Raw genomic sequence first — 22,340 nt, 5'->3', positions numbered from 1 at the left:
CAGATTCACATGGAATTGTTGTGCAATTTAAATGTTTAAATATGAAACTATTTGTGAAAAGATTAAATGTAATTTTAGCTTCCAAATGAGAGAATTGGGTTTTCATAAGGTTAAAGCTCTGCTCACTCAGTGGCCCCGCCCATGTGAAGAGACATTGGTTATAAACTATGAAACACGACCTTCTCTTCCCTCCTATATAAAGCCCTTGACGAAAATGTAACTTTCTGTTCCGAGGACGAGAGGACGACGGTCTCCACATTGAAAGGGCTCAGATAATAACCTAACGAAATTAGCATCGAATTTCAACGTGGAGATGACGATCAACACGCTGAAAGGATCAATTTCAACTATACCAGCCAGAATATAGCATGAGCTTAAAAGTATGGCAACTTGGTATGAACTTTGAACTCTTATTCACTCCAGAAGTGATACCTCCTAGCCGTTGAGTTAGCAGCAGTCGCTAAACGTGGGCTAGGAGAGGACGGACAGAGTATCCATCCTACCATGCTCCAGTTCACCACTAGACATTCTTCAGAGGACCAGAGATCCATAAAGGACAAACCGGCCTTCCATCGACGACCAATCTACCGAAGCGCAGCTCAGAGTAAATATTTATTGCATTCTCCTTTTTCAAATGAGCGGTTATTTAGAATGCATAAGATTCTGTATTTACGATAGCATAGCTTCTCCCTTTGTTACTCAGTCTTCCCGCTCTTTCACTCAAACCCAACCTCCTCTCTTTGTGTAACCAGCCGTCGTATCTGTTCCGTCCACCAGGGACGTTTTCTTTATGACATAATTTGTAATCAATGTATGATCCATTCTGTGTGATTATTTAGGTATTTAGTAAATAAATAATTAAACCAAATTTTGTTTTGCTGATTCAACTTGTTAGCCAGGGTTCGTGAAGATAACCAAGAATTTACCACTTTCAGATGAGACTAAACAAGGTGACGATTAATAATTGACTGCTATTGATGTAAAAGATTACCAGGTCTTTATTCGGTTTATTCGGAAGATAACAGCTCTATTAACATTCTTTCGTGGTGCCCTGACTTTCTAGTTAATTATCTACCTGATTAGCTTAATCAGGTAATATTAATTACAGAGAAATTATTTTATAGAATAGCATGTCATATCACTTAATCCGGCATAGCCAAAGACACGACACCTGTCATCATGTTGAGTGTTCTCCATGGTTAGTCTGTCATCATGTTTAGTGTTCTCCATGGTTAGCCTGTCATCATGTTTAGTGTTCTCCATGGTTAGCCTGTCATCATGTTTAGTGTTCTCCATGGTTAGCCTGTTATCATGTTTAGTGTTCTCCGTGGTTAGCCTGTCATCATGTTTAGTGTTCTCCATGGTTAGCCTGTCATCATGTTTAGTGTTCTCCATGGTTAGTCTGTCATCATGTTTAGTGTTCTCCATGGTTAGTCTGTCATCATGTTTAGTGTTCTCCATGGTTAGCCTGTCATCATGTTTAGTGTTCACCATTATTTAGCCTGTCATCATGTTTAGTGTTATCCATGGTTAGCCTGTCATCATGTTTAGTGTTCTCCATGGTTAGTCTGTCATCATGTTTGGTGTTCTCCATGGTTAGTCTGTCATCATGTTGAGTGTTCTCCATGGTTAGCCTGTCATCATGTTTAGTGTTCTCCATGGTTAGCCTGTCATCATGTTTAGTGTTCTCCATGGTTAGCCTGTCATCATGTTTAGTGTTCTCCATGGTTAGCCTGTCATCATGTTGAGTGTTATCCATGGTTAGCCTGTCATCATGTTTAGTGTTATCCATGGTTAGCCTGTCATCATGTTTAGTGTTCTCCATGGTTAGCCTGTCATCATGTTGAGTGTTCTCTGTGGTTAGCCTGTCATCATGTTGAGTGTTCTCCATGGTTAGCCTGTCATCATGTTTAGTGTTATCCATGGTTAGCCTGTCATCATGTTTAGTGTTCTCCATGGTTAGCCTGTCATCATGCATGTTTAGTGTTCTCCATGGTTAGCCTGTCATCATGTTTAGTGTTCTCCGTGGTTAGCCTGTCATCATGTTTAGTATTCTCCATGGTTAGCCTGTCATCATGTTTAGTATTCTCCATGGTTAGTCTGTCATCATGTTTAGTGTTCTCCATGGTTAGTCTGTCATCATGTTGAGTGTTCTCCATGGTTAGTCTGTCATCATGTTGAGTGTTCTCCATGGTTAGTCTGTCATCATGTTTAGTGTTCTCCATGGTTAGCTTGTCATCATGTTTAGTGTTCTCCATGGTTAGCCTGTCATCATGTTTAGTGTTCTCCATGGTTAGCCTGTCATCATGTTGAGTGTTCTCCATGGTTAGCCTGTCATCATGTTTAGTGTTCTCCATGGTTAGTCTGTCATCATGTTGAGTGTTCTCCATGGTTAGTCTGTCATCATGTTGAGTGTTCTCCATGGTTAGTCTGTCATCATGTTGAGTGTTCTCCATGGTTAGTCTGTCATCATGTTGAGTGTTCTCCATGGTTAGCCTGTCATCATGTTTAGTGTTCTCCATGGTTAGCCTGTCATCATGTTTAGTGTTCTCCATGGTTAGTCTGTCATCATGTTGAGTGTTACCCATGGTTAGCCTGTCATCATGTTTAGTGTTATCCATGGTTAGCCTGTCATCATGTTTAGTGTTCTCCATGGTTAGCCTGTCATCATGTTGAGTGTTCTCCGTGGTTAGCCTGTCATCATGTTGAGTGTTCTCCATGGTTAGCCTGTCATCATGTTTAGTGTTATCCATGGTTAGCCTGTCATCATGTTTAGTGTTCTCCATGGTTAGCCTGTCATCATGCATGTTTAGTGTTCTCCATGGTTAGCCTGTCATCATGTTTAGTGTTCTCCATGGTTAGCCTGTCATCATGTTTAGTGTTCTCCGTGGTTAGCCTGTCATCATGTTTAGTATTCTCCATGGTTAGCCTGTCATCATGTTTAGTATTCTCCATGGTTAGCCTGTCATCATGTTTAGTGTTCTCCATGGTTAGTCTGTCATCATGTTGAGTGTTCTCCATGGTTAGTCTGTTATCATGTTGAGTGTTCTCCATGGTTAGTCTGTCATCATGTTTAGTGTTCTCCATGGTTAGCCTGTCATCATGTTTAGTGTTCTCCATGGTTAGCCTGTCATCATGTTTAGTGTTCTCCATGGTTAGCCTGTCATCATGTTGAGTGTTCTCCATGGTTAGCCTGTCATCATGTTTAGTGTTCTCCATGGTTAGTCTGTCATCATGTTGAGTGTTCTCCATGGTTAGTCTGTCATCATGTTGAGTGTTCTCTATGGTTAGTCTGTCATCATGTTGAGTGTTCTCCATGGTTAGTCTGTCATCATGTTGAGTGTTCTCCATGGTTAGTCTGTCATCATGTTGAGTGTTCTCCATGGTTAGTCTGTCATCATGTTTAGTGTTCTCCATGGTTAGTCTGTCATCATGTTGAGTGTTCTCCATGGTTAGTCTGTCATCATGTTTAGTGTTCTCCATGGTTAGCCTGTCATCATGTTTAGTGTTCTCCGTGGTTAGCCTGTCATCATGTTTAGTATTCTCCATGGTTAGCCTGTCATCATGTTTAGTATTCTCCATGGTTAGCCTGTCATCATGTTGAGTGTTCTCCATGGTTAGTCTGTCATCATGTTGAGTGTTCTCCATGGTTAGTCTGTCATCATGTTGAGTGTTCTCCATGGTTAGTCTGTCATCATGTTTAGTGTTCTCCATGGTTAGCCTGTCATCATGTTTAGTGTTCTCCATGGTTAGCCTGTCATCATGTTTAGTGTTCTCCATGGTTAGCCTGTCATCATGTTGAGTGTTCTCCATGGTTAGCCTGTCATCATGTTGAGTGTTCTCCATGGTTAGTCTGTCATCATGTTGAGTGTTCTCCATGGTTAGTCTGTCATCATGTTGAGTGTTCTCCATGGTTAGTCTGTCATCATGTTGAGTGTTCTCCATGGTTAGTCTGTCATCATGTTGAGTGTTCTCCATGGTTAGTCTGTCATCATGTTGAGTGTTCTCCATGGTTAGTCTGTCATCATGTTTAGTGTTCTCCATGGTTAGTCTGTCATCATGTTGAGTGTTCTCCATGGTTAGTCTGTCATCATGTTGAGTGTTCTCCATGGTTAGTCTGTCATCATGTTGAGTGTTCTCCATGGTTAGTCTGTCATCATGTTTAGTGTTCTCCATGGTTAGTCTGTCATCATGTTGAGTGTTCTCCATGGTTAGTCTGTCATCATGTTGAGTGTTCTCCATGGTTAGTCTGTCATCATGTTTAGTGTTCTCCATGGTTAGCCTGTCATCATGTTTAGTGTTCTCCATGGTTAGTCTGTCATCATGTTTGGTGTTCTCCATGGTTAGCCTGTCATCATGTTGAGTGTTATCCATGGTTAGCCTGTCATCATGTTTAGTGTTATCCATGGTTAGCCTGTCATCATGTTTAGTGTTCTCCATGGTTAGCCTGTCATCATGTTGAGTGTTCACCGTGGTTAGCCTGTCATCATGTTGAGTGTTCTCCATGGTTAGCCTGTCATCATGTTTAGTGTTATCCATGGTTAGCCTGTCATCATGTTTAGTGTTCTCCATGGTTAGCCTGTCATCATGCATGTTTAGTGTTCTCCATGGTTAGCCTGTCATCATGTTTAGTGTTCTCCGTGGTTAGCCTGTCATCATGTTTAGTGTTCTCCGTGGTTAGCCTGTCATCATGTTTAGTATTCTCCATGGTTAGCCTGTCATCATGTTTAGTATTCTCCATGGTTAGCCTGTCATCATGTTTAGTGTTCTCCATGGTTAGCCTGTCATCATGTTTAGTGTTCTCCATGGTTAGCCTGTCATCATGTTGAGTGTTCTCCATGGTTAGCCTGTCATCATGTTTAGTGTTCTCCATGGTTAGTCTGTCATCATGTTGAGTGTTCTCCATGGTTAGTCTGTCATCATGTTGAGTGTTCTCCATGGTTAGTCTGTCATCATGTTGAGTGTTCTCCATGGTTAGTCTGTCATCATGTTGAGTGTTCTCCATGGTTAGTCTGTCATCATGTTGAGTGTTCTCCATGGTTAGTCTGTCATCATGTTGAGTGTTCTCCATGGTTAGTCTGTCATCATGTTTAGTGTTCTCCATGGTTAGTCTGTCATCATGTTGAGTGTTCTCCATGGTTAGTCTGTCATCATGTTTAGTGTTCTCCATGGTTAGTCTGTCATCATGTTGAGTGTTCTCCATGGTTAGTCTGTCATCATGTTTAGTGTTCTCCATGGTTAGTCTGTCATCATGTTGAGTGTTCTCCATGGTTAGTCTGTCATCATGTTGAGTGTTCTCCATGGTTAGCCTGTCATCATGTTTAGTGTTCTCCATGGTTAGCCTGTCATCATGTTTAGTGTTCTCCATGGTTAGTCTGTCATCATGTTTGGTGTTCTCCATGGTTAGTCTGTCATCATGTTGAGTGTTCTCCATGGTTAGCCTGTCATCATGTTGAGTGTTATCCATGGTTAGCCTGTCATCATGTTTAGTGTTATCCATGGTTAGCCTGTCATCATGTTTAGTGTTCTCCATGGTTAGCCTGTCATCATGTTGAGTGTTCTCCGTGGTTAGCCTGTCATCATGTTGAGTGTTCTCCGTGGTTAGCCTGTCATCATGTTTAGTGTTATCCATGGTTAGCCTGTCATCCTGTTTAGTGTTCTCCATGGTTAGCCTGTCATCATGCATGTTTATTGTTCTCCATGGTTAGCCTGTCATCATGTTTAGTGTTCTCCATGGTTAGCCTGTCATCATGTTTAGTGTTCTCCATGGTTAGCCTGTCATTATGTTTAGTGTTCTCCGTGGTTAGCCTGTCATCATGTTTAGTATTCTCCATGGTTAGCCTGTCATCATGTTTAGTATTCTCCATGGTTAGCCTGTCATCATGTTTAGTGTTCTCCATGGTTAGTCTGTCATCATGTTGAGTGTTCTCCATGGTTAGTCTGTCATCATGTTGAGTGTTCTCCATGGTTAGTCTGTCATCATGTTTAGTGTTCTCCATGGTTAGCCTGTCATCATGTTTAGTGTTCTCCATGGTTAGCCTGTCATCATGTTTAGTGTTCTCCATGGTTAGCCTGTCATCATGTTGAGTGTTCTCCATGGTTAGCCTGTCATCATGTTTAGTGTTCTCCATGGTTAGTCTGTCATCATGTTGAGTGTTCTCCATGGTTAGTCTGTCATCATGTTGAGTGTTCTCCATGGTTAGTCTGTCATCATGTTGAGTGTTCTCCATGGTTAGTCTGTCATCATGTTGAGTGTTCTCCATGGTTAGTCTGTCATCATGTTGAGTGTTCTCCATGGTTAGTCTGTCATCATGTTTAGTGTTCTCCATGGTTAGTCTGTCATCATGTTGAGTGTTCTCCATGGTTAGTCTGTCATCATGTTTAGTGTTCTCCATGGTTAGTCTGTCATCATGTTGAGTGTTCTCCATGGTTAGTCTGTCATCATGTTTAGTGTTCTCCATGGTTAGCCTGTCATCATGTTTAGTGTTATCCATGGTTAGCCTGTCATCATGTTTAGTGTTCTCCATGGTTAGCCTGTCATCATGTTGAGTGTTCTCCGTGGTTAGCCTGTCATCATGTTGAGTGTTCTCCGTGGTTAGCCTGTCATCATGTTTAGTGTTATCCATGGTTAGCCTGTCATCATGTTTAGTGTTCTCCATGGTTAGCCTGTCATCATGCATGTTTAGTGTTCTCCATGGTTAGCCTGTCATCATGTTTAGTGTTCTCCATGGTTAGCCTGTCATCATGTTTAGTGTTCTCCATGGTTAGCCTGTCATTATGTTTAGTGTTCTCCGTGGTTAGCCTGTCATCATGTTTAGTATTCTCCATGGTTAGCCTGTCATCATGTTTAGTATTCTCCATGGTTAGCCTGTCATCATGTTTAGTGTTCTCCATGGTTAGTCTGTCATCATGTTGAGTGTTCTCCATGGTTAGTCTGTCATCATGTTGAGTGTTCTCCATGGTTAGTCTGTCATCATGTTTAGTGTTCTCCATGGTTAGCCTGTCATCATGTTGAGTGTTCTCCATGGTTAGCCTGTCATCATGTTTAGTGTTCTCCATGGTTAGCCTGTCATCATGTTGAGTGTTCTCCATGGTTAGCCTGTCATCATGTTTAGTGTTCTCCATGGTTAGTCTGTCATCATGTTGAGTGTTCTCCATGGTTAGTCTGTCATCATGTTGAGTGTTCTCCATGGTTAGTCTGTCATCATGTTGAGTGTTCTCCATGGTTAGTCTGTCATCATGTTGAGTGTTCTCCATGGTTAGTCTGTCATCATGTTGAGTGTTCTCCATGGTTAGTCTGTCATCATGTTTAGTGTTCTCCATGGTTAGTCTGTCATCATGTTGAGTGTTCTCCATGGTTAGTCTGTCATCATGTTTAGTGTTCTCCATGGTTAGTCTGTCATCATGTTGAGTGTTCTCCATGGTTAGTCTGTCATCATGTTTAGTGTTCTCCATGGTTAGTCTGTCATCATGTTTAGTGTTCTCCATGGTTAGTCTGTCATCATGTTGAGTGTTCTCCATGGTTAGTCTGTCATCATGTTTAGTGTTCTCCATGGTTAGTCTGTCATCATGTTTAGTGTTCTCCATGGTTAGTCTGTCATCATGTTTGGTGTACTTTTATACACTTACTTATTTTAATGTGTGATTTTATTGCTTTTAATCCTTCTGATTTTCTTGTGTATGTAAAGTGACTTTGGGTGTCGTGAAAAGCACTTAAAATAAAATGTATTATTATTATTACCCTAAACTTAACCATTTTAAATGTAAACTTTAATGGGGTAGGGACGTCCCAAAGATTCCGGATGGGAAGGATCATAAAAGTACTCACCCCCCCAGTGAAAACAACTGTGGTGTATTTGGTCTCTGTGTTCCAGGTGGACAGGCTACTATGTGCAGGGTCAGGGACTGTAGGCCAGAGATTCTGCTTTATCCTGCAGAGAACAGACACTGTTATCAGACTCACAGACTAAGTGGAGGCATCTGCAGTCTGCTGCTAATCAGCCAGGGAAACATATGGGTCTGGAAAAGTGCAGCAGGCTGGCAAGACATGGGGAGAGTTCCACTTCAAGACCTCTACTAGTAGGCTGCTCTCTCTGTGGCTCTCTCACCTCTGTCGCCACTGTAGGCAGTTCAGCAGTATCAGGACGGTGAGCACAGTAGGAATGGAACACCACAGGATGGTGTCCACCAAAACAACGCCCCCTAGATTGGAACACACACACACATGCACACACACACAAATTAATGAACAACTGTCCACTCCAATGGAGGTAAGTCAATAGAACAGTTAAAACATCTCAGCCTGTCTTAGTCCTCACCTACAACCACATCAAGCATTGGACCAGGAGGACTCCCTCCTGCATCAGTGTGAGCCACCATGTGGATCCTGTACAGTCCAGACAAACCACTCAACTGGTACCTCAGGCTGTCTCCTGGCACCACTACAACCTCTGGAGTTTCTTCTTCACTCTGGATGTAGAGGGTGTAGTAGCGGATGAAGCCATGCCTCTGCTCCAGAGGAACAGGCTCCCACTGCAGGACAACAGCACTGCTGCTCAGCTCCTGCACCACTGGCTTGGGGCCAGCAGAGGGGGCTGAAGAGTTCATGTAAAAGGGTGAGTAAAAAGGTGTACAACACATCCACATAAAATGTTATTCATTATGGTGGCAGCTATTGACAAATCAATGAATGAGCTAAAGCCTAGGATATAAAGTAAGTTGTTGTGGTGTGTGTGTGTGTGTTTGACCTTCTTGCCTGGTGTAGGCTTCTACTGACAGCTCCTCCCCAGTCTCTGCATCATACTCAGGCCTCACAGTCACTTTGTAGCACAGTTTCGGCCACACGCCCTCTGACAACAATGGGTATTTGGTCGCACATTACTCACACCCATCGTCAGAATGTAATCCCATGCAACAACACATACTTGTCTGTCAAGTCTTTGTAGATACAACATATACTGTAAAAGTATAGAAAAGAGGTTTTCCTGATCACGTCACCAAATATAGGCCTTTTTTATTTATTTACACAGAACAAAAATATAAACGCAACATGCAACAATTTCAAAGATTTTACTGAGTTACACTTCATATGAGGAAATCACATGTCTAGTGAGGATGCAGGTCATGGAAGAACTGGGACATTTTCAGCTTCCAGGAATTGTGTACAGATCCTTGCAACATGGGGACGTGCATTATCATGCTGACATGAGGTGACGGCGGCGGATGAATGCACGACAATGGGCCTCAGGGTCTTGTCATGGTACAGTATCTCTGTGCATTCAAATTGCCATCGATAAAATGCAATTGTGTTTGTTGTCTGTAGTGTATGCCTGCCCATACCTTAACCCCACCGCCACCATGGGGCACTCTGTTCACATCATTGATATCAGAAAACCGCTCGCCCACACAATGCCATACACGCCAAGTGCCCAGTACAGTTGAAACCGGGATTCATCGTTGAAGAGCACACTTCTTCAGCATAACAGTGGCCATCGAAGATGAACATTTGCTCACTGAAGTTGGTTACGATGCCAAACTGCAGTCAAGACCCTGATGACGAGCATGTAAATGAGCTTCCCTGAGGTGGTTTCCAAAAGTAGGTGCAGGAATTCTTTGGTTGTACAAACCCACAGTTTCATCAGCTGTCCGAGTGGCTGGTCTCAGACGATCCCACAGGTGAAGAAGCCGGATGTGGAGGTCCGAACTGGCGTGGTTACACGTGGTCTGCGGATGAGAGGCCGGTTGGACGTACAGCCAAATTCTCTAAAACGATATTGGAGGCAGCTCATGGTACATTAATTAACATTGAAATCTCTGGCAACAGCTCTGGTGGACATTCCTGCAGTCAGCATGCCAATTGCACGCTCCCTCAAAACTTGAGACATCTGTTGCATTGTGTTGTGTGATAAAACTGCACATTTTACAGGGGCCTTTTATTGTCTCCAGCACAAGGTGCACCTGTGTAATAATCATGCTGTTTAATCAGTTTCTTCATATGCAACACCTGTCAGGTGGATGGATTATCTTGGCATTGGAGAAATGCTCAATAACACGGATGTAAACAAATTTGTGCACAGAATCTGACAGAAATACGCTTTCTGTGCGTATGCAACATTTCTGGGATCTTTTATTTCAGCTCATGAAACATGGGGCCAACACTTTACATGTTGCGTTTATATTTTTGTTCAGTACATATTTTTAGGGTAGAAAAAACGATGTGCTGCTGCACTCAAATGGGTAAAGACCAGTGGAGGCTGCTGAGGGGAGGACGGGTCATAATAAGTAGCCGGCTACCACCCTGTTACTCAACCCTGCACCTTAGAGGCTGCTGCCCTATATACATGGACATAGAATCACTGGTTACTTTAATAATGGAACACTAGTCACTTAAATAATGTTTACATACTGCTTTACTCATTTCATATGTATATACTGTATTCTATTCTACTGTATTTTAGTCAATGCCACTCCGACATTGCTCGATCTAATATTTATATATTCTTTTACTTTTAGATTTGTGTGTATTGTTGTGAATTGTTAGACACTACTGCACTGTTCGAGCTAGGAACACAAGCATTTCTCTACACCAGCAATAACATCTGCTAAATATGTCCATGTGACCAATAAAATGTGAGTTGATTTGAATAATGGCTGGAATGGGGTCAATGGAATGATATCTAACACAAAGACGTGGTTTCCATTTGGTTGATACTACTCCATTGACTCCATTCCAGCCATTATTATGATGCGTCCTCCCCTCAGCAGCAATCTCCATTGGTAAAGGCTATAAGGCCATTGGAAATTTGGTAGATAGTGCTCTTTGTAAAGGGTGGACTATGACTGGCATTAAAACAAAAGGTATAATGTCCACAACTTAGTAAGTGAAAAATGTAGAAAAAATAATCATTGGGCTGACTTTTCACATCAAGGCACTCTTGAAGGGGGATGATGTAAAAAGCCTTTATTGTCTTGTCATTTTGGTTTGTTATGTTTTATATAATAAAAAACAGAACCCCCGAAATGCCTAAGTGTTTGGGTTTGGTACAAGCCTTCATTAGGGTGTAAAAGGATCAACAAGTTCATCAAGTGGTGGATATTATCCACTTAGTTTTTTGGACATATTTTGTGGAGTATTTGGAAGTTATATTGACAGGTATAGATTAGAATATGAGATGGGGAAATAGATAGGAGGGACCACTGCCACCAGGGGCATACCTGGTCGTGGCGGGGGCGGCAGGACAACCCCCGGCACACATAGAGTAGGAGGCCCCTGTGACATGTGACCTGATCAGGGAAAACTCTGTGCCCTAGTCATGAGCATGACAATTAACTAGCTGAATGATGCATAGAATCAACCCATTTACCTGTGATTATAATTTTGCTTGCATTGTGGCTCAGTCTTTGCCAGTATGGAGTATAGCTAGCTGTCTCAGATAAAGCCCACCACTCCACCAGGAAGCTGCTTAGTGATGGGGACTCTAGAGCTGTCCATCGTACCTCCAGTCTGGAATCATCCAATGCTGTGACACTGACATCCACCAGAGCCTTGGGTGCTGGTGATCATACCATCAGTAAGTTATTTTACAGAGGATATGCATTGGACACAATACAACTAAAATTATGCAAAAGTTTCTGGGCATTTGTTCAAATTCATATCAATATATACACTGCCACACAATGCTATCGTCTTAATATGTCGCAATGCTATTGACGTCAATGGTCAAATACAGTCAGAGTCTGTGTACCTGTGTCCGTGGTGCTGGAGATTGTGATGGTAGCTGGAGGAGAGATGCCGGCAGGGTTGGACATGCTCAGTGTGCAGGAGCAGCGCTCAGGGGGAAGGGTCAGATGACAGGAAGTGTCGGACACACTCAGGGCATTGCAGACCCATGTATGCAGTGCATTCTGGGAACCCTCAGTACAGCAGGATATGTTAAACCATGGGACTGAGCATTTCACTTGACTCCTGGGTGGGGACTGCAAGACACACAAGGACAACAACAACTCAAACTGAATGTTTATAGAAGAATATCCATATAGACACTTTACAATGGAATAGACCTGAGAGAGCAGAATAACTAGCCCTAGTGCCACCTCAGAGAAAGTTGGTGGGAGGAGCTATAAGAGGATGGGCTCATTGTAATGGCTGGAATGAAATAAATGGAACTGAGTCAAACGTGGTTTTCATATATTTGATGTGTTTGATACCATTCCATTCCAGCCACTACAATGAGCCCGTCCTCCTATACCTCCTCCCACCAGCCTCCTCTGTGCCACCTTACCTTCCACAGCAGAGTCACTCGTCTCATGTCTGCTCCACCTACAGGCTGAACGGTCCTCCATAGCTGAGGGACAGTAGAGGGTGCTAGAGGGGAAAACACAATCAGATAGCGCAAACCTCACTAGTATCTTCAACACACTCCTAATCACATCCATTCAAAAACCTCGCCACACATGTAAGGTGATGTATAAAAGATTCATGCACAATAATGTGCTCATTTAAGCAGACAATTTCTGTTCTTATCTACATATGATTTATGGTCTGCCCAGACTACATTTCCCACAAGCCTGTGCAGCCAAGGAGGAAGCACACTATGGCCAACTTGGCTTGGTCTTCACTTTCACCTTGCGTGTGACTTTTCAAGGGGCAATCTGCAATTTAAACAATAACAAAGTGGCCACCCCGCTTTCTATAAACAATTGAGGGATGGGGCTGGAGAAACGTAACCACTCACAAATTCATAGACAAGAGCTATGGACTGACCATTAACGATATCAAAATTATAGTTTTAACCATGTTTTGAGGATATACAGTGTTTGTTTACAATTACATAGTTTACGGAGTTAAACAAGCTTATATTTTGGGTTCTTATGGGGTTAGTTGAACTAAACTCATGAGGCATAAGTTAAATTCGTAAAAAATCTCTGGGTATATATCATTAATTTAAAATTCAGTTTGCCCCTTTCATGTGCTAAGGGGAAGCTACACTGCCACTACCTCACTCTCCAACCAACGGTCATGAAATGATCATGAATTGCTGAGAAAACTGAAGAGGAAATTCAGCAACTCTTCAGGGGTTGCTGAATTTCCTCTTCCCTTCATTTGAATGTTTTTGTTACTTTTATTTAACTAGACAAGTCAGTTAAAAACAAATTCTTATTTACAATGACAGTCAACCCCAGCCAAACCTGGATGACACTGGGCCAATTGTGCACCGCCCTATGGGACTCCCAATCACAGCCGGATGTGATGCAGCCTGGATTCAAACCAGGGACTGCAGTGACGCCTCTTGCACTGAGATGCAGTGCTTTAGACTGCTGCGCAGTCTAAAGGTGGTTCAAAATCCCTGGTTCAAAATCCCTCCAAATGTGTTTCTTAACCTGGTCAAACATTACAGGAAAAGACTCCATGCTGTTATCCTTGCCAGAGGTGATTGAACTAAGTACTAAATGAGAAGTGTCAATAATTATGAAACCTTGATTTTGGGGAAATGTATTTTGCATTAAATAATTGTATGATTTTGGTTGGTTCCATTGAAACATTAATAAAGTACAGTATTTTGAGTTTATCTCTATAATTATATTTTTAAAGTATTGTTTGTGCATTGCCAGTCAGGGATGCCAGTAATTTTGGAGCCCACTGTATGTGTTCCGGTCTGGAAGCCACGGCTTAGCCCACTAGATCTCTCTCTTTCTCTCACACACTCACAGTCTCTCACTCTCCCTCACTCTCTCCCACTCTCTCACCTGCCACCTCTGTACACTGCTGTTGTGTTGGGCTCCAGTCGCTCCAGTGGCTGAGGGTACTATTGTATCGGTAACGCATCATCAGTGTATATAGAGTGGAGGCGGAGAAGAGACACGTGGAGGCAGAGAAGAGACCCTGCTCTCTCTCAGGTCTCAGGTCCACCTTCACTGTCTTGGGCTCAGGCTGATGGCAATATATGGGTAAAAAACGGATAACAATTTAACACCAAACACCCGCTGTAGATATACATATATTATACACATCACATTGTATACATGACATAGTCCTACAGTAACTGATAGATTGGAGATGACAGTGGGCCACACACCTGCTCCTCTGTGCTGTACTGCACCTGGAAGAGCAGAGCACCATTCGAGATATGTTTTCTGGTCACCGGGAAGCTGGTATTGGTAGTCCACTGCAGCTTCAGGCATCTGGGTTTGCCTCTCACTGCTGACACATTGGAGAGGACAGGGGTGGGCAGCTTCACTGGGGGGAGAAAAAGACAAAGGGTTAGATGTAAAGTAAGATGTGTGTAAAACATGTGCGTACAGATGTAGGATCTTAATTTAAGCCAGTTTGCTACAGCAGGAAAATAATCCTGTAGCAATAGGAAATGTGAATTATTATGTGGTTTGTAATTAATGGACATTTTTGTAGGGGTTGATACATTTTTCATAAGGGAAAATCAACTCAGTTATTTCAAAGCGGAACTTACAAACTTCAGAAGCCTTTTTAAACTTCAAATACACTACAAGGTTTACATTTCCAATATTCTCCTGCAACAGGGTGATCAAATTAAGATCCTTCATTCTGTATAGTCTATTGTATGACACTGTGTATTACCTGCGTCTATGGCATTGAGGCAGAGGCTGGGTGAGCTTGCTGTTGTGTGAGGGCTGTCGGCCAGGACCCTGATGCAGTAGCAGCGGCTCAGATAGGTCACGTTAACAGAGCAGTGGGTCTGGGTAATAGTCTGACACAGTTGGGACTGATGGATCACAGGGTCATCGCATCCGGTTCTGCAGGCACAAACACACAGGAATGCACACGCACACGCAGACACACACAAAATAATTTTTTTTTTCCTCCTGAATAGTTTCCTGCACAATGAATCTCCACTGTGTCAGCCTCAGAACAACCCAATCCGAACCTCAAATCACATTACACTGCAGTCAGGTGTTTCGCCTGATGTTTCCTGGTGATGAAATAAAATGATCTATATGTAAAGGTTAATGAGCACCAAATTTGAGAATATATTATTTTACAGATCTGTGTAATAAACATGTTACAATGTCATTTTTAAGTACAATCCAGGGAAATAACCATAACAAACTCAAATATGACTCACACATGATGAAACACAGTGATAAAGTTGATACACCAGAATGGCTTTGGGTAGGCATTAGGCAACTTATGCTGGGAGCTTTGCCATCAATATAATTAATGAACTCTATGAATTATATTTTAAATCTCCTCATTCAGCCTGTGGTCATGGAGAAAACAAAGGCACGCTGATGTCAAGGTGTAGAGTACTCATTGAAATAGAACAGGGGAGGCTGGTGGGAAGAGCTATAGGACGGACTCGTTGTAATGGCTGGAATGGAATTAATAGAACGGTGTCAAACACATCAAACATATGGAAACCAGATGTTTGACTCTGTTCCAAAAATTCCATTCCAGCCATTACAAGGAGCCCATCCTCCCACCAGCTTCCTCCGAAATGTAATGAATCATTCTGTGGTTGCGCAACTGCTGGAATATGTCAGCCTGCCTTTGTTTACTTCAGTCAGGGCACTGCATGTTGAAGGATATATTGGCATTCAAGTACTGCCTCTTCCTCTGTCTAAGGGGCCTCATACAATCACAACCATTAACTTGTGCCGTAGATGTTGTAGTACGTGTCTTACATGTTGACCTGCAGTGTGAAGCGCGTGTCTGAGGGAGAGCCTTGTCCAGGTGTCCAGTAGCAGGTCACGTTGGAGTACGCAATAAAGACACACTGAGGCTGGCTAGGGCTGAGGGAGAATTCTGCATGGACCAGAGGGGAGAGAAAGGATATAGGTGATTCAAAGTGTGTAGAAATAATGTTTAATTAATGCTCACATATGGAAACAGCACATTCAAAATCCTCTGTTTTGATCTATGTTATTGCTTGCCATTGGCTGAACAAACCACAGTCTCAAATCAAATCAAATGTAATGTAATTTGACACATGCGCCGATTACAAAAGGTGTAGGCAGCCCTTACAGTGAAATGCTTACTTACAAGCCCTTAACCAACAATGCAGTTTTAAGAAAAAAAAAGTGTTAAGAAAGTATTTACGAAAATAAACTGAAGTAAAAAAAAAAAAAATAACAGTAGCGAAGCCATATACAGGGGGTACCGGTACAGAGTCAATGTGCGGGGGCACCGGTTAGTCGAGGTAATTCAGGTAATATGTACATGTAGGTAGAGGTAAAGTGACTACGCATGGATAACAAACAGAGAGTAGCAGCAGCGTAAAAATGCGGGTGTGGGGACAATGCAAATAGTCTGGGTAGCCATTTGATTAGCTGTTCAGGAGTCTTATGGCTTGGGGGTAGAAGCTGTTAAGGAGCCTTTTGGACCTAGACTTGGCGCTCCGGTAACGCCTGCCGTGCGGTAGCAGAGAGAACAGTCTATGACTAGAGTTGCTGGAGTCTTTGGCAATTTTCTGGGCCTTCCTCTGACACCGCCTGGTATAGAGGTCCTGGATGGCAGGAAGCTTGGCCCCAGTGACGTACTGGGCCGTACGCACTACCCTCTGTAGTGCTTTGCGGCCAGAGGGAAAGCAGTTAACATACCAGGCGGTGATGCAACGAGTCAAGATGCTCTCGATGGTGCAGCAATATAACTTTTTGAGGATCTGAGGACCCATGCCAAATCTTTTCAGTCTCCCGAGGGGAAATAGGCGTTGTCGTGCTGTCTTCACGACTGTCTTGGTGTGTTTGGACCAGAGGTCGACCGATTAATCAGCATAGCCGATTAATTAGGGCTGATTTCAAGTTTTCATAACAATCAGTAATCAGTAATTATGGCCGATTACATTGCAATCCACGAGGAGACTGCGTGGCAGGCTGACCACCTGTTACGCGAGTGCAGCAAGGAGCCAAGGTAAGTTGCTAGCTAGCATTAAACTTATCTTATAAAAATCAATCAATCTTAACATAATCACTGGTTAACTACACATGGTTGATGATATTACTAGTGTAACTAGCTTGTCCTGCGTTGCATGTAATCAATGCGGTGCCTGTTAATTTATCATTGAATCACAGTCTACTTCATCTTCGCCAAACGGGTGATGATTTAACAAAAACGCATTCGCGAAAAAAGCACAATCATTGCACAAATGTACTAAACCATAAACATCAATGCCTTTCTTAAAATCAATAAACGTGTATATTATTTTAAACTTGCATATTTAGTTAGAATAAATTAATGTTAGCAGGCAATATTAACCAGGGAAATTGTGTCACTTCTCTTGCGTTCAGTGCAAGCAGAGTCAGGGTATATGCAGCAGCTTGGGCCACCTGGCTCGTTGCGAACTGTGTGAAGACCATTTCTTACTAACAAAGGCCGTAATTAATTTGCCAGAATTTTACATAATTATGACATAACATTGAAGGTTGTGCAATGTAACAGCAATATTTAGACTTCGGTTTGCCACCCGTTCGATAAAATACGGAACGGTTCCGTATTTCACTGAAGGAATAAACATTTTGTTTTCGAAATAATAGTTTCTGGATTTGCCCAGAAAGTATTTACGAAAATAAACTGAAGTAAAAAAAATAAAATAACAGTAGCGAAGCCATATACAGGGGGTACCGGTACAGAGTCAATGTGCGGGGGCACCGGTTAGTCGAGGTAATTCAGGTAATATGTACATGTAGGTAGAGGTAAAGTGACTACGCATGGATAACAAACAGAGAGTAGCAGCAGCGTAAAAATGCGGGTGTGGGGACAATGCAAATAGTCTGGGTAGCCATTTGATTAGCTGTTCAGGAGTCTTATGGCTTGGGGTTCAGTGCAAGCAGAGTCAGGGTATATGCAGCAGCTTGGGCCACCTGGCTCGTTGCGAACTGTGTGAAGACCATTTCTTACTAACAAAGGCCGTAATTAATTTGCCAGAATTTTACATAATTATGACATAACATTGAAGGTTGTGCAATGTAACAGCAATATTTAGACTTCGGTTTGCCACCCGTTCGATAAAATACGGAACGGTTCCGTATTTCACTGAAGGAATAAACATTTTGTTTTCGAAATAATAGTTTCTGGATTTGCCCATATTAATGACCTAAGGCTCGTATTTCGGTGCGTTTATTATATTATAATTAAGTCTATGATTTGATATTTTATAGAGCAGTCTGAAAAATCCTAATCGGTCGACCTCTTAGTGTCACGTTCGGACCTTAGTTCCTTTGTTTTGTCTTTTGTTTAAGTATGGTCAGGGCGTGAGTTGGGTGGGTTGTCTATGTTAGTTTTTCTAGGATTTTCTATTTCTGTGTTTGGCCTGATATGGTTCTCAATCAGAGGCAGCTGTCAATCGTTGTCCCTGATTGGGAACCATATTTAGGTAGCCTGTTTTCTGTTGGGTTTTGGTGGGTGGTTGTTTTCAGTCTTTGTGTGTCTGCACCAGACAGAACTGTTTTGGTTTTCACTTTGTTGTTTTTGTATTTGTAGTGTTCAGTTTTGGATTTATTAAATAAGATGAACACTAACCACGCTGCGCTTTGGTCCTCTCCTTCCACCGACGACAACCGTTACACTTAGTTTGGACCATGACAGTTTGATGGTGATGTGGACACCAAGGAACTTGAAGCTCTCAACCTGCTCCACTACAGCCCTGTCGATGAGAATGGGGGCGTGCTCGGTCCTCCTTTTTTTGTAGTCCACAATCATCTCCTTTGTCTTGCTCACATTGAGGGAGAGGTTGTTATCCTGGCAGTGTCTCTGACCTCCTCCCTATCGTTGTCTCTCTCAAGAAATACCAACAAATTATAGTCCTTTCTGATATACTCCTGGATATTACTGTGCATTCCGTACTAATCTAGTTATCTATTTAGGCTTATATCATTTCTATGAAGTCATATTGAGATTAGCTAATCTATTTTTTAAATTAGATCTATATCCTGAAAGCCAATAAAAGATTAAGAAACAACATACATAGTAATTAATAAAAAAGCAATACATTCAGAGATACACCAGAGATTCTGGGTTCGCGCCCAGGCTCTGTCGCAGCCGGCCGCGACCGGGAGGTCCGTGGGGCGACGCATAATTGGCCTAGCGTCGTCCGGGTTAGGGAGGGTTTGGCAGGTAGGGATATCCTTGTCCCATCGCGCACCAGCGACTCCTGTGGCGGGCCGGGCGCAGTGCGAGCTAACCAAGGTTGCCAGGTGCACGGTGTTTCCTCCGACACATTGGTGCGGCTGGCTTCGGGGTTGGATGCGCGCTGTGTTAAGAAGCAGTGCGGCTTGGTTGGGTTGTGTTTCGGAGGACGCATGGCTTTCGACCTTCGTCTCTCCCGAGCCCGTACGGGAGTTGTAGCAATGAGACAAGATAGTAATTACTAACAATTGGATACCACGAAATTGGGGAGAAAAAGGGGGTAAAATTTACAAAAACATTTTTTTTAAATAAAAATAAAATTTAAAAAGCAATACATTCCAATTTTTTTTTAGCTATACACAATGAAAATTAAACAATTAAAAAAATATTGCATTCCTCCACAACCAAGCTCTTAATTAAGGTCCTGAATTTGGGATAGTTCAGGATTTTGGCACACCAAAAATACTGACCTTGATTGACTACTAGAGTGATGTAAATTTGGTATGCTACCTCTCCACACGTGCTCTTGACACTGTTAAATATATCAGTGTAGGCTTGACATCACTAACCAACCTGAAGTAGGTTGCAGAAATCTATGTTATTAGTTCTGCAGGGTATACTACAAAGCAGGAGCAATAAGTTTAGCCAGATAACTTTGATAAATAGCCAGAAATAATTGATGATTTTCCGGTTCAGTAAGAAAGCTACATTTAGATATGTGTTTTTTGTTGTTGAGTCAATTAGAGATTGCCCATTTCAAGCTTATCTTTCAAAAATATCTATGTTTTTTACCCCAGAATATTTAGGATAGTTAGCTGGCTAACTCCTTGATCCTGCTTTGTAGTATGCCAGGTATACTATACTATGAAGGAAGCTAGATCTACTCAGGGTTTTCTAAAGCTAGACAGCTTCAGTTAGCTTCACATTCCAGCTCAGGCCCCCTCTCCGGCGCCAGTTATCTCATCATTGGGGCGGCAGGAAGCCTAGTGGTTAGAGCGTTGGACTAGTAACCGAAAGGTTGCAAGATCGAATCCCTGAGCTGGTTAAAGGTTCAAATCTGTTGTTCCACCCCTTAACAAGGCAGTTAACTCACTGTTGTTCCTAGGCTGTCAGTGAAAATAAGAATTGGTTCTTAACGGACTTGCCTAGTTAAATAAAGGTAAAATAAATAAATAAATACAAATTACGCACACCTGCAACCATCGTTACGCGCACCTGCGCCTCATGACACTCACCTGGACTCCATCACCTTCCTGATTTCCTCCCCTATATCTGTCACTCCCCTTGGTGTTTTCCTCAGGTGTGATTGACTATGTTTCTTATCTGTACGCTTTTTGTGTTTCGTACTATTTGTTACTAAATTTGCACTCCCTGTACTTGATTCCCAGAGTACATGTTACACATCTGTACCACGACCGGTGGATACTGAACGCCGAACTCTTCATTAAGACAATGCTGAAACATTAATCCATGGGTGAGTCAGTGTCACATTTTCATTTGTGACTAAATTAAAATGAAAGAAAATGTATCTTGCAAATTCAGCAGATTATGGTGTAAAATAGGATTTTAGAAGTGGCGTCTTTATTTTGTTACTTATCGTTAATGCCGTCTTTTGGTGTGCTTTGGTGTGCACAAGAACATTTTTCCCTCTCCTATCAATAAAATAATTGCATTAAATCATGCAAAATTTTTACTGTCCGTGAAGTTTTAAATACATTTTGTCATTACTAAATGACAGCTGCACCACTGAGAGCATCTTGACTGGCTTCATCACCGCTTGGTATGGAAACTGCTGTCAACGTTGAAAACACTATGTTAAAAGTACTGTGTGTGTGAGTATCCCTAAATTTACCAACAGACAAAGAGCTATGAACAGATTAGTGGTTCACTAATCAGACTTATTTGGAAATAAGGCTTGATGTGTAATGAAATAAACATTTTAAACATCAGGCGACATCCTTACAACAGGACACATGAATATTCTTGCAACGTTAGCATAAACCGTGTCTAGAACATTATCTTCTATTCGGAGAACATGGCAACCATGTTCTGTGTATGTTTGGTGGGATGTTGATTGAATATTCTCCTAATCCTCAGAAAACTGGACACATGTGTCACGTTCCTGACCTGTTTTTATGTTATTTTTGTATGTGTTTAGTTGGTCAGGGCGTGAGTTGGGGTGGGCATTCTATGTTTTGTGTTTCTATGTTTAGGTCTCTTGTAATTAGCCTTATATGGTTCTCAATCAGGGACAGGTGTTTGACGTTTTCCTCTGATTGAGAACCATATATAGGTTGGCTGTTCACACTGTTTGTTTGTGGGTGATTGTCTTCCGTGTCTGTGTCTGCGCACCACACGGGACTGTTTCGTTTGTTCGTTCGTTTTGATGTAGTCTGTTCCTGTTCGTGAGTTCTTCGTGTAGTTATGTAAGTTCCATGTTCAGGTCTGTCTACGTCGTTTTGTTATTTTGTAAATTCTCAAGTTTGTTTAGTTTTCGTCTTGTTTAAATAAAAGTCATGTCGTATCACAACGCTGCGTTTTGGTCAAATCCCTACTCCTCCTCTTCGGACGAAGAGGAGGAGGAAAACCGTTACAACATGAATGTTATTGCAACATTCCCATGAAGCGTGTCCAGAACATTAATATCTAAAATTCTGAGAACATGGTAACCACATTCTGGTTCTCATTCTGGGTAATATTTTACATTACGGGAAAAGTCTCTTGAAACATTCCTTGCACATCAAGGGAACATTCCTATGAAAATGTTAGTTAATGACCTAATGAGACTCAAAGGAACATTCTCTGAAGTTGTGGGAATGTTTGTTGTTAGCTGGGTAGGTAGCAGCATGCCAATTATTACATTACCTAGTATTTTATCAAGATCTCTTAAATAGGTCGTTTTTTTGTACTTTCATAAGAGAAACAAGACTTGTTCCAACTTCCAATGTATGTAGATACAACACTCTAAAAAGTTATAGAAACTCTCACCTGTGGCAGTGCAAATATTTAGTCCAATGTAAAGAGCCACAAGTGCTAGACTCCTGTCGTCCATCCTCGAGTTACGATGAATTCCTATGCCTCCAGCACCCCGAGTCCAGATTACGACATGGCTGACTATCTGAAGCCTCGTATTGGTCTAAAATATGGGTCCTAAACAGCTTGTCTTGCCTGTGTAAACAAATCTTAACATGCCTCATTAGAAAGGGGTCTGCTGTCACTAACGGTGTCCTCGGAGTGTCACACA

At 42.1% G+C, this 22,340-nt stretch overlaps 1 protein-coding gene across 1 annotated transcript in view; it reads right to left on the bottom strand.

Moving 5' to 3' along the window:
• Positions 1-22,340, bottom strand: part of LOC120052047 (interleukin-6 receptor subunit beta-like) — a 30,174-nt gene extending 7,834 nt beyond the window's left edge. Inside the window, exons 1-12 of the mRNA XM_038998910.1 lie at positions 22,085-22,340; positions 15,658-15,778; positions 14,594-14,769; positions 14,076-14,236; positions 13,747-13,930; positions 12,282-12,364; positions 11,745-11,976; positions 11,364-11,552; positions 8,748-8,849; positions 8,319-8,594; positions 8,109-8,202; positions 7,829-7,931 (exon numbers count right to left, since the gene is read on the bottom strand). Coding sequence (XP_038854838.1) covers positions 7,829-7,931; positions 8,109-8,202; positions 8,319-8,594; positions 8,748-8,849; positions 11,364-11,552; positions 11,745-11,976; positions 12,282-12,364; positions 13,747-13,930; positions 14,076-14,236; positions 14,594-14,769; positions 15,658-15,778; positions 22,085-22,148 — 1,785 coding nt within the window. The 5' untranslated portion in view covers positions 22,149-22,340. The remainder of the gene's footprint in view (positions 1-7,828; positions 7,932-8,108; positions 8,203-8,318; positions 8,595-8,747; positions 8,850-11,363; positions 11,553-11,744; positions 11,977-12,281; positions 12,365-13,746; positions 13,931-14,075; positions 14,237-14,593; positions 14,770-15,657; positions 15,779-22,084) is intronic.

This window comes from Salvelinus namaycush, chromosome 8 (genome assembly GCF_016432855.1).
Source record: "Salvelinus namaycush isolate Seneca chromosome 8, SaNama_1.0, whole genome shotgun sequence".
Lineage (NCBI taxonomy): Eukaryota > Metazoa > Chordata > Actinopteri > Salmoniformes > Salmonidae > Salvelinus > Salvelinus namaycush.
This window is presented reverse-complemented; position numbering and strand designations above follow the sequence as displayed.